Source organism: Quercus robur, chromosome 5 (genome assembly GCF_932294415.1).
Source record: "Quercus robur chromosome 5, dhQueRobu3.1, whole genome shotgun sequence".
In the NCBI taxonomy this organism is placed as follows: domain Eukaryota; kingdom Viridiplantae; phylum Streptophyta; class Magnoliopsida; order Fagales; family Fagaceae; genus Quercus; species Quercus robur.
Window position 1 is genome coordinate 80285292 of NC_065538.1, and position 13013 is coordinate 80298304.

Sequence of the window (13013 nt, forward strand, 5' to 3'; positions counted from 1 at the left end):
CTTCGACTTATAAGTGTTGGGCCTAAGTGAAGGTGTACCATCATATGTGGGACAAAGCCATGAGGGTCACACCTGAACCCAAAGCGGACAGTACCTTCTAAGGGAGCTCACTGCACCCCTCTACAATTTGTTTTGCGCATAGCACAGATCTAGAACTAGTGAAATAGAATAAGGGAATCAATTGTGCGTTTTAAGCCCTATATATATATATTACCTATTTTTTTCACACTTCACCCTGCTACACAAAGATGATATCCCCTGGGGTTATATATTTTTGTTCTAATTTATTTGCTAATGTTGTTTAGGTGTTTTTTTTAAGTTACACATTAGCGGGTTTTAGAAAATATGAATTAAAAAAAACAGTTACACAACTTACATATATGGCAGCCATAAGAGAGCGTATCAATAGGCTTTGCAGTTTGCGCAATCAAAAACATACACATATAACTGTTGGTGTATTAATTTTCAAAAAGTACATAGCAATAGCAAATTAAGGGCATGTTTGGTAGATTGTAATAGATGCTGTAATGTAATGGTTATTCCTATGATTTAGTTATTCTTTAGTGTACCAAACGTACCCTAAGTAGCTAAAAAAGATAGTACTGATTTCATCACAACTTCTAGACTATACCATTTTGTGTAGTAATATAAATTATCTTCTTCTTTTTTTTCTTTTTTGTTGGCAATAATTTTACATTATAAGTATTATATTCATACAAAAAAAAAAATAGTATAGAGAAATCTTAGAGGAAGTCAATCCTACGTTAATGGCAACAAATTAGTGCATTGCTCCATATCAGTAGTTGAGTTGAGGGGGAGCAAAATTTATATATGATATATGCACTTACACAAATTTATATGAAGACCAATTTGAAAAATTAAAAGCTATTCATTCAAATACTAAGTGTATTTAATGTGTATATATATATATATATATATATAGATAAAACTCTACACAAAAAAGCTTTTTCATAATATTGTATTTATGTATTGAGATATTTCTAACATGAGTGATCTATTTTTTTTAATTTTTTTTAGAGCCAAAACTCAAGTTATGAATGAAACAATTAGTAGTTAAATGGATACTGAGTGCAATATAAGTGGATTTATATTATTTTGGTTAATGTGTTCCCATAAAATGTTCAATTTATAATATGGTAGGGACAAACTAAAAAAAATTTCAATGCAAAGCATCTAGTGGAGGACTTAAGGTTCCTCAATAATTTATTTAATAACTAAAGGTATATTTTTCACCCTAAAAAAAAAAAAAAAAAAAAAAAAAAAAAAAACTAAAGGTATTTTTTGGGCGGTACCCCCCCCCCCTCTCAATCCCCTTGGCTCTGCCCCTGCTCCATATAGTTTGGGGTTTTAACGACCATCAATTTCAGAAATTGATATTTCATTTTCTGATGTTATCATGTCTCTACTATTGTTAGCACTTGTCGAAATAAATGCTGGTTGTTTTGGAGAAGGAAGAGTTGTGTCATTACCCAGCATGAAAACAACTGTTAACATGGTTGGCCGATCTCTTGCATGTTCTTGCACACACAAAAGCCCGATTTGAATGCATTTCAAAACTTCATTAGCCGGATATGTCTCACCTAGTAATGCATCCACAATTTCCATTACTTTTCCTTCTCTCCATAGGTCCCAAACCTACAACCAACATATTCATCATATTAGGCTAAATAATATAAGCCTAATTTTGTAGTCATTGTTGGCACATGCACATGCACTTACATGTTCAATCAAATATGCAGAGGGACCATTATGGTAATAAGTACCATTCTTTTTACCAACAATTATCTCTAGTAGCAACACTCCGAAGCTATATACATCTGATTTTATTGAAAATATTCCTTGCATTGCATACTCTGGTGACATATAACCACTGTCGCAAAACAATGAAAATGAAACCATTATGCCTTGCACATTATTTAAAAAAATAATAATAAAATAAAATAAAATAAAATAAAATAAAAGATGAAGAAGATCAAAGATGGCCTTTGGGCACTAACAAAGCATATAATATTAGGAGAAACACAAGATGAAAAATGACACAATGACATCTCATGAGGATATTTTGCAATAGAAATTTGGGAAATAATAGTGCTAGAGATACAAACTATTTTACAAATTGCTAATGTGATGAGTGATTATTGGAAAATGAAAAAATAATATTAATGGTGGGCCTGGACGAAAACCAATAAAAGGTTGGCCACATTAACATTTTGTAAAAACATTGTAAAATAGTTTGTAGCTGTAGCATTACTTTTCAAGAAATTTGGAAGTTAGCAAGAATCAAGGAGATGATGGCAATCTGCTGTCGAAGTTAAAGAGAAAAATTAGCAAGCAGATGTATCTAAAAGATAATGTCCCTTGATTAAGGCTAATCTATCAATCAAGTATGTATTTAGTGGAGGAGCTATTAATTTTGATTTGTTATGAAAATATTATGAACATAGTATTTCTCTTCAACTTTAGTACATTCTATGATAATTCTCCTAATCTATGGCAAATTGGGGTCTAGTGAAAATTAAAAAGACAATGTCTATCTTTAGCGAAAGTCAAAAAGTAAAAAATTTGGAAAGCAAAAATTCACTTCCTTAATCGATTTCCTTTAACTTATTTCTCTTGTTAGCATTTTAGTTGACTTTGGAATCTTATTTGAATTTGAATTCTTTACTAGGATTAGGTTGATTTCCTTTCCATGTTTATTTTTATCATTATTATCATTCTTGTGCTGTGCGGAAAATTATTGAATACTCTAGGAATACCATAAATGCGTACTCCCCCCTCTCACATGAATTGTGGATCCCACCATAAATTAAATTAGTGTGACTCACAATTATGTGAGAGAGGGGAGCACGCATTTATGGTACTCTGAAAGTACTTAATAATTACATGTGTTGTGCTCAAAATTTACAGTAGGTGGACTTTTATTTCACCTATTTTTATTATAAAAGGGTGTATAAGAACCTTGGAAAAAATAGAATCTTTTGTATAATACCTTTGATTACCTTTTGTATTATACCTTTGAAAATCTTTAGTTTTTTTTATCAAGAGTTGCTATAGCTCTCTTTTATCTCCTTCTCTGCATCTTGACCATGGCTTGACAACCCATTGATCAGAGTAGAGTAGTAATGTTGACTATTGTTTCACAATTTATTCTGCAGCATCATTATGTCGTAATTGTAGGCTTAACTAGCCTTGTGTCCAAAAATAATTATGAAGATATTCTTGAAATTTTTCTTAGAAAGACCTGCAATTTGTACTCTTTTCTATATATGAAAATAGTAGTCAAGTAATTGGAAAGAAAATATAAATATATCTTTGTTTTCTGGCACACTTACTATGTTCCAACAACACGATTTGTATTAACTTCAATTTGGTCACCTCCAACAATTCTAGCCATACCAAAATCTGAAATTTTTGGATTCAGAGTATTGTCAAGTAGAATATTGCTGGCCTTTAAATCTCTATGGATAATTCTTAATCTTGAGTCTTGATGAAGATATAAGATCCCTCGAGCAATTCCACAAATAATCTTAAATCGCTTTCCCCAATCTAAACATGACCTTTTTGTTTCATCTGAATCAAGAGATTTTGGATTAGATTGAATTAATGCTTACATGCTTCTATATATATATAATCTCAACTATTAGGAATTGATATGTTTATAACTGGAGGACTACTTTCTAATGATGATGAGCAAATTTTATGTGAAAAAAGAACATACCAAAAATAAAAGAGTCTAAGCTTTTATTAGGCAAGTACTCGTAGATTAACATCTTCTCTTCTGCTTGAATGCAACAACCTAAGATTCTCACGAGGTTCCTATGTTGGAGTTTAGCAATTAGTGCAACTTCATTTTTGAACTGTTCTACTCCTTGTCCTGAGAATTTTGATAATCTTTTTACTGCTATTTCCATTCTATTTTGTAGCAAACCCTGAAATTAAAGTCCAAATTTCATGTTGTCATAGTGCATAATTGTTGAGAGAAATTCAACTTAGTGAATTATTAGGGCAATCCCAATTTCACCAAACGAATTCATGATCAATGAATGCCTTTAAACATTTTGGATGGAATTTATGATGCATTAACACACTTGAAATAAGATTAAGCAATTTTCAGGACTATTTCTAGGAGACTACCTTATAAACTGAGCCAAAACCACCTTTGCCAAGCTCATTAGTAGCAGAGAAGTTATCTGTGGCTGCAATAATGGTCTTCAAATCAAATATTGGAAAATTTGAATTGCTTTTAGATCCATCGAATTCACTTCTACTTGGAGAGTCTTCGAAGCTTGGTAAACTAGAGTCAGTGCTTAGCCTCTTCTCTGTCATAAAACAAGTAACAAATGAAGTTACCATATTTGTCCAATTATGAATTCCCACTTAAAAGCCCTATTTAACGAAACTGAGGAAATACACTAAAAGGTACTGTTTGCTTGGCAAGAATTTTTATTCCTAAAATCTAAAGATTCTCGTGAGTTTACACTTTTGGCTTACTTGGATTTTTTATAAAGGAAATATTTTGGATTTTATTATGTTCCTGTGAATAGGAAACTGTCAGACCTATTTTTTAAAGTGGTTGTAAAGAGTCAAAATGTGGTCCCCCCAACAATCCCTCCCTCACAATGACACTCCCGTGACTCGAACCCATGACTTTGTCTCCAATACCATTTGTCGGATCGTGAGCTATGCCATTTCACCTCAAAACCAATTGGTGATGAAGAAGACACACTCAAATCTTTTATGGCATTTGACATCACGGCACGCAGGCTTGTTTTTAGAGTGGTTGTAGGGAGTCAAATTGTAGTCCCCTAACAGAAACATTTATACATACATACAAACATTCAATTGCATCAATAATAGGAGAAAAATTATAATTCACACAAGCATAATTATAAAATTAGAGGAAAATAAGGGGAAGATTGAAGTTTGTAATTTTCTATATCATTGACAGGATACCCCACTGGGTTGCTTTTATTGAACCCTAACAAGTAGGGGTGTTCATCAAACCGAATCAAAACTGCTCGCAAAATGGCATAATCGCACCACACCGCAAATAACAGTGCATTGCATGGTATAATGCGGTTTGCGGTTTTCTAATAAGAAAACAGCACAAACCGCACTGCATTGCATCCTCTCTATATATTATTAAGATATTTATTTATTTTTAATTTAAAATATATTATTAATAGTTTAGTTTTCAATATATATATAGTTTGATAACCCTAACAAGTGTTGACTAGGAAAGCTAATCCAAAATAAAGAAAAACTAGCTCAATAGTTTAAACTAGGGAACAATTATTTTTGGGTAGGGTAGAAAAAGCCAAAAATTTGAAAAATATACTGACTTCAAGCCGTTCAAACCGCATCTTGTATACCGCTTGCATATGTGACCGCAAAAATGAGGTGCAGTGTAGTTTTGATTTTGGCTAAACTCTAAACCACACCACAACGCACCGCACCGCACCACACATGTGACCGCAAAAATAAGATGCGGTGCAATTATGGTTTTAGCTAAACCGCACTGCAAATTGCAGTGCTAAAAATGGCCCAAAACCGCACCGTAACGCACCACAAAGCAAAGACCCCTACTAACAAGTATTACTCTGTCCTAAGAAGTAAGTGGTTCTGGATAATGAGAGTTCCTTGAGCCTAATGATGGGGTTGGACAAAAATCCTAAATGTTAGTGCAAGTTCTGATTAAAGGGTGAAAAATTGTTCAAGTGGTTTGATAATTGACACCTTGAAGGTGTTTTAATCCCTAAATTTGGCCATAGAGTATCCCCAAATTTAGCAAGAGAGAAATTGTTTGTTGAAAAATGGTAAATTTAGTTTTTTTTTTTTTTACCTTCATCAGGCTTCTGAAAGTCGTTCTTTGTTGAACTTGCAGTAACATCATTGAACAATGTGGGTTGTCCTCCCCTTGCTGCCCTCTCATGCAAGAACGGTTACAAATGATGGTTTAAACTTGTAATCATGTCAAGTTTCATTTTGAGAATATCCAAGTCCATCCAATTTCCATTTTTGAGGGGGTTGTGAAATTGCTACAAGAATATCATAAGTTAAATGAGGGTTGCGTAGTTTGTAGAAAGTTTTGTTTTGTTAGTTTTCTGTTCTTTGTATGCAAGTAGTGTAGACTTAGTTGTTTCTTCGTTAGAAAAGTCATAGTGTTAGAGAACGTTGATTTATTTGTTGCATATAAGCAAATCTCAAGGGGGAGCATTATATCTTGAAACATTTGGTAAGTATTAGTTTGTAAACCCTCAAAGACGTTTGGGAAGTATTATTTTGTAAACCTTCATAGGAGGTTGGTGTAATTTTCCCGATTGGTTGAATAAGAGATCTAAGATTCAATCATCGCTTTCACCAAAAATCGATTGGTTGGTGTGATAATAAAGAGTTATCATCAGAAGTGGACGCCATAAGTTAAAACTCTCTAAAAAAAAAAAAAAAAAAAAAACTATATATGAAGGTGATTTCAAGGTAAAAAGAGATGAATTTATTGTCTTCTTAATTGTAATGAAAACATAAATTATAATTATAGATAAGACCCTGAGTTAATCCTTCAATTTCTTTCTTGAAAATATTAGGAGATCCTAGTTAAGTTAAAGAGCAAGACTTAGGTACAATATTTAGGTGCTGTTCCTTAAATTCTTCTTTTAAGATTCTGTTATGTGGATTTTTTCTCATAAGATGAAAATATATTTTTTATTTAAGTAGCCACATAGTGAATCTTAAGAGGGGAACTTAAGGAATAGTACTTAAAATACTATACTTAAGTTTTGTCCTAAATAAAAATACTATATATGAAGGTGATTTCAAGGTAAAAAGAGATGAATTTATTGTCTTCTTAATTGTAATGAAAACATAAATTATAATTACAGATAAGACCCTAAGTTAACCCTTCAATTTCTTTCTTGAAAATATTAGGAGATCCTAGTTAAGTTAAAATACTTGTCCCATCCAATTAATGATATCTATATGCATATAATGAAACTACAAAATACAAGGGATATAGCGGTGCTTACAAAATGTTGCTATAGATCTTAAAAATGCCGCTATAGCTTCATCGGCGCTTACTATAGCTGCGCTTTCTATAGTGGCACTTTGTAGTGTTGCTATTGAACCGTCACCATAGAATTTATCAATTCTTATTTTCAAAATTTTCTATATTCAAGATGCAATGTAACAAGTATTGCTAGTAATATTTTGAAAGCAATACAAGCATTTGAAAAGTATATATATACAGTCTTATTATACAATTTAGTATGTCGAGTAGAATATTTCAATCTATTTTAAAAAACTTGTATTAAAACTTTTAGTTTCGAAATTAGTTCTAAATCATTAATATCATAATAAATATCCATTTGGAAGAACATTCAACATTAAGACAATATTTATATCAAACTATGATTAAAATTTTTAAATAAAATTAAATATTTGATATCTCTAAATAAATTTAATTATAAATTTATTTAATAGAGTTCTACATTTATTTTTTTTTCCCAAAAAATAATATTTTTTTTAACAATTGAAATATTATATGCTAAGAAAAAAAAAAAGATAAATATATATAGTATATAGAATTATGGATGTGGATGGTGGACCACCTCCATATATAAAGAAACGAAGAAATTAAAAAGCAAACTTTTATATATATTTATAAAAAAAGTTAGATAAGATAAGTATGTAGTACGTCTTTTTTTTTTGAGTGAAATAAGTGTCTAGTACTTGGGCCCCGTGATTACTTCTTCTTTTAATTTTCTATAAAACCTACGCTACCTCAACTTCCCAACCTACAGGCCCAACCCAATTTGTAAATCAATCAGTAAATGACAGAATGAGACTCGTGTCTGAATCCAACTTTTATTTTTAACGAGTAGAATAGGAAAATAAAAGTTGGGATGTTGAGTATATTGAAAAATGATATGGTATAAATAATAAAGTAACTTTTTGAGATGGTAAAATAAGATGAGATATGAGATCCAGAGGTGGATGCTCTAATAGCCATACTTCCCCTTTCAAAAAAAAAAAAAAAAAAAAAAAAAAAAAAAAAAAAAAAAAAAGTAATAGCTATACAATAAAGCAGGTAGCTACCAAGTAAAGCACTAAAGATTTTTTTCTCCCAATAAAATAATGGACTCCACAGAAGACTTTTTCCTCTCATTCTCCTTTCTTTTTGTTTTCCTTTTTAACCAAACAAAGGAAAGTTTCTTTTCTTTTCTTTCCTCTCCTCTTCCATCAATTCATACAAAGCCTAAAACACAATGAGAAAGTAAAGCATGAAACAGAGGTTTTAGAGGAATTCCAAACCTGAAGTAGTGGACTGCTGGACTCAATTCACCGAAGAAGAAGATCTGAAGCCCATCGAAGAAACTTAACGAAAATCACTTTCCAGTAACGTACAATTTGTTTTTGAGGTTTGAGATTAAATGTTTCGTGTTTTGAATTTTGTTTTATTTTATTAACAGAGATTTTCAGCTTATATGAGTAGGAGATTAATGAGTTCTATATTCTAAAGATGTTTTTTCTAGTTTTGCTTTGATAAAGGAAATTACAATACCTTTAGTGACGGCTAATTTTTGGGGTTTTATTGGCTAAAATTTAGGGAGTTTTGGCGGTTGTCTCACTTGCCTATTGAATTCAGCGGCCTACTATATACCCATCCAAATTTTGTTTTCTTACCTTTTTTTAATTTTCCAACCAAATATAGATTTATTCCTGGTAGATTATTAATTCATTATTTGTGAAATATTAAGATTCCGGCGAAATAATATATCCCTTATTAATTCATTATAGCTTGGAAAATGCTAAAATTATAACTAATTTTATTATGGAGTTTAAAAGTAGTGTGACAATATATATAATTACTGTTAAATCAACATCATAATAAACGAAATATCAAAATTATATTTTTATTTTATATTTGAAAATTAACATAAAAATTTGTATATATATATATATATATATATAAACAGAGGCTCATCCCCGAGACCATAAGTTTTGTTAAGTAGCATATTATTTTTCTTTTAGACTTCTATCTCAACTAAGATTATATTTATGCTCGCATCACAAAAAAAAAAAAAAAGATTATATTTATGCTAAAATATTAGTTCATTGAAGGTGTTAATAGCTTAAATGCTAATATTAATTATTTATATGCATTATATATATTAGTTTAAAAAAAAATTATATTAGAATTCAGAAATATCACGTGGGAGACTATGAATATTAGGTTCTGTCAAATGGTAATTGCCAGAATAATTTTTTATTTAGCTTTCAGCGTACCTCTTTTACACTCTTTTCCACAAAAAGATTAAAATAAAAAAAGTCAAAGTCGTGTGAGTCTTATTTTAAATTTTTTTGGTGAAAGATTGTCCATCGTAAAGCCGAAGCCCTCCCCACTAAGCTGTTAAAACAAATTGATTTTTTTATGGAGACACACTAGCCTAAAGCACGATTTTGTATATCCTGTATCAGAGAGAGGTGGGCCCTACAGTGTGTGGTTCCCGCCTCCTTGTGAGGTACTCGGCATATTTGCCGGATAAGGATATAAAGCACAGGCAAAATCAAACGGATTCAGATTCAGATTTTTTAAAATATTTTATTAAATAGATTTTTTTAAATTTTAATTATTTTTTAATAATTTAATAATTTAGATTCTGTCATGTCAGCATTTCACTAGCAATAATCTTAATTATTTTGTTTGTAACATTATTTTATTATTTTAATAATATTGTTAGTGGAATGCTGACATAGCGGAATCTTGACCATTAAATTATTAAAGAGTGATTATAATTTAAAGAAATCTACTAATAGAGTACCCTAGGAAATCTAGAGAATCTGAATCCCAATAAAATATGCAGAGGAAACAGGTTGTAATTTCTTTATTTTATTTTATTTTTTTATTTTTATTTTTAGAATCAGACAGGTTGTATTTAAAACTGCTAGATGTGTTCAACATACTACACAATATGACCCCAAGTTGAGAACTAAAATATTTTTTAATAAGAATATTTTAATATTTCAAAATATATGCATATTTCATGCATATATATCATATTAAAATCCTATTAGAAGGATATTTCATTTAATCTATCATTATCATACTCTAATAACTTAAACATTACATCATAAAAATTTTACAATATTTTCATAAGCCAACTAAATATTAAAATGATATCATAAATATATATCATATGCTAACTCTTTTTTTGAGGGGGTATCATATGCTAACTCCAAAGCATAAATGAAACAAAAACTATAATTAAGCAAACAAACAACTTATTACACCACATAATAAATATCAATAATATGGAATGGAATAAATTTTTTTTATCATTATTTAAAATACAATATTCTTTCGTTGTTATTTTATCCTTAATTACTTTTTACTTTAAGTGAAAAAGTGTAATGGACATTTGTGTGCAATTTTAAGTTTTCTCTTTTCATGATGAATTTGTTACTTCAACTAATTTTTATGACTTTCTCAAAAGAAAAATAAAATTATGACAATTATACTATAGTCTAAATTCTTCATACCCCTGAGATTAAAAAAAATTATCCCCTTCAATTCAACAAAAACTGCTTCATGTTATTGCGACATTATTTAATGTTATTACTTCAGTATATTTTGAATATTCTATATAATTTTTCACATGGCAGTTTATAATCTTATCACAGGGGCACTTTGCTAGTCTATAATAAGTATAGTATCACTCTTATAATTCACACGTTAATTTATTAAGCAATTGCGCATACCTTTTCTTTTCCTCTTTATTAAACATTGTGCACAGAGGAAAATTAGTAATGAAGTTACAACCAGAGCCACTACCATAATTGCCTGCCTCCTCTTGTTGGCAAAGAACCCCTTGAAATGATCTGGAAACAAGAAAATTTCTCCATTTATGCAACAAGAATGGTGCACAATTTTTGAAAACTATTTTTACAATTAAGACAATAAATTGTAATTATAAATTTATAATAACATCAACCTTAAATAGGCATACTCCCAATATTATTTTTATCATGCATCAATTATAAAATCACTTATTAAAAAAATATAAAAGTGATATTGTTGTGTGCATGTATGGTAAAAATAAAATAAAAAATTGCTTCAAATAATTTGTCTCAGTAAATTGTCATGTACCTAACTCAAAGGCAGCAACACGTACATACAAATTTTGGCCTCCATCCAACACTCTTGTATCCATCAATTCACCATACCATCTCATGCATCCAACTTCCTCCTTCACATCTACTCCTCCATACGCCGTGCAAGAACAATTCTCCAAGCATCGTCGCTCACACTCCTTCAAACTCAGCTTCTCATCGACTCGTGCAAATGAACTATCCGGAAGCTTCACATTTTCCACCTTCACAAACTCTTCACCACTCTTGCAAACGGATGCCCTCCCATGCTTCTTCACACACCCACTCGTCGCATTTCTCGCAGACCATTCACTTAGTGACCTTGGTTCGAACCCAGGTAGACAAGTGCACTCAAATTCAGTACCATTTTGAACTTGACACATACCAAATGCACCACACTTCCCATAATTGTCACACCGGTCTAATGGCAGTGCCCCAAGAATGTCCCACTCTTGATCTGAAATTGCACTTACAGAGCGTTGAATTGATCCAGATCCATTCACCACTAATCTTGAGAATAATGATGCGCCAGGGTAACGTAAACCCCAAATTGTAGAAGTCTCATAATGGTTGTTAAATAATTTGAAATTCATGACCGAATCATTACTTGACAATGTTGGTATTCCACTCCATCCAATACCATTCCAATGACCAGAACGCCACCACAAAGTGTTACCTTTATACAAAAACAACTCTGGGGAGGAGCTATTGGTATTGAGAATGAAGGAGCAATTCCCAATTCCTGGATCATCTTTGGACTTCCAGGATGTTAGTATTCGATTTAGACCGGTCTTTCGATCCAATCCAAGTTTCATGCTTGGAAGAAATGTATCAGTTGGATTGTCAAAGCTTTGCCATAGTACGTCACTTGTTTCATTAATAAACAAGACTAGATTTCCTGAATGATTGAGCTGAGCAAGAGTAGTTTTGTTGTTTGATTTTGTGACAATATTTGTGGACCAAATGGGTTGTTTTTTGTCCTCGCCATAGAGCACTAGGTTTCTATGAAGATCAATTGAGAGAACCCCCGAATTATCAGTGATAGGATTGTCTCTGTTTGCAACCCATACCACGGGTTGTTCTGGAGCTTTATAAAACCAAATGCCAACATAGCGGTTGGTGGACTCTCCGGGACTAAAGAAACCAAGTGCAAACGTTTCTCTTTTAGAGACTAAAAGGTCACCATCTCTGATGGGTTTGCTGATGGTTAAGGTGTCTTGTAAAGTGTCAAACTGGGGAATAAGGAATGCAAGCAACGTGTGTAGAAGGAGAAACCCCTTAGTAAAGTACATGATCATGACGAGTAAGATTGTCAGTAGGTCTTTTTGCTAACTAGAAAAAGAGGTTGAGTAGATAAGGTTATTTAAGGTGTTGGTATTAGATGCATGAAAGTTGGGTAATGGGTGATAGGAGGTTGGGAAGTCCGAGATGATGTGGAACACTTCTGAACCTACGGAACTGAAGTGTAGATGTGGAACCCAGGTGTGGGATTTGCAAGCAGACTGATGAGTCAATGATACATGTACTTTGGAGTTGCCCTTTGTCTAGGAATGTTAGGGTCCTGATGAACGGAAAATTTCAGAAATGGCTATTGGAGGACAGGGATTTTTTTTTTTGTGCTGTTTCAGCGGGTGTCAATTGAATGCTAGTAACACGAGCTCGATTTAAGGGCAATGATAAGCTGGGCAATTTGGTATGCTAGGAATAATGGATAGGTAGTGGGTCTCAACTTTTAAGTGGGAAAAAGAGAAGTAAAAGAAAGGGAAGGAAGCGAAGGCAAAGGAAGTTGCAGCAAGGCAATTCCCTCTCTGAATTATTTATAGTCCTTTATATTATATTAAACCGGG

General features: G+C 31.8%; 1 protein-coding gene across 1 annotated transcript; it reads right to left on the reverse strand.

Annotated features, from left to right (window-relative positions):
* Positions 1-1368: 1368 nt before the first annotated feature.
* Positions 1369-12458, reverse strand: LOC126728800 (G-type lectin S-receptor-like serine/threonine-protein kinase RKS1). The gene is made up of 8 exons (XM_050434575.1): positions 11165-12458; positions 10850-10858; positions 8671-8700; positions 4156-4340; positions 3740-3950; positions 3354-3591; positions 1741-1891; positions 1369-1656 (listed from the first exon to the last, which is right to left on the reverse strand). Exons 1-8 carry the CDS (start codon positions 12456-12458, stop codon positions 1369-1371), a joined length of 2406 nt encoding a protein of 801 aa, XP_050290532.1.
* Positions 12459-13013: the final 555 nt, after the last annotated feature.

Bases quoted from the DNA above. Each gene is read 5' to 3' on its own strand.
- LOC126728800 (XM_050434575.1), bottom strand. From the start codon at position 12,458: ATGTACTTTACTAAGGGGTTTCTCCTTCTACACACGTTGCTTGCATTC. The intron at 4,341-8,670 runs GTAGGCCGCTGA...GTTTTATGACAG, and splicing joins AAAATTTGGATGGGTATATA to AGAAGAGGCTAAGCACTGAC. The intron at 1,657-1,740 runs GTAAGTGCATGT...TGTTGGTTGTAG, and splicing joins CTGCATATTTGATTGAACAT to GTTTGGGACCTATGGAGAGA.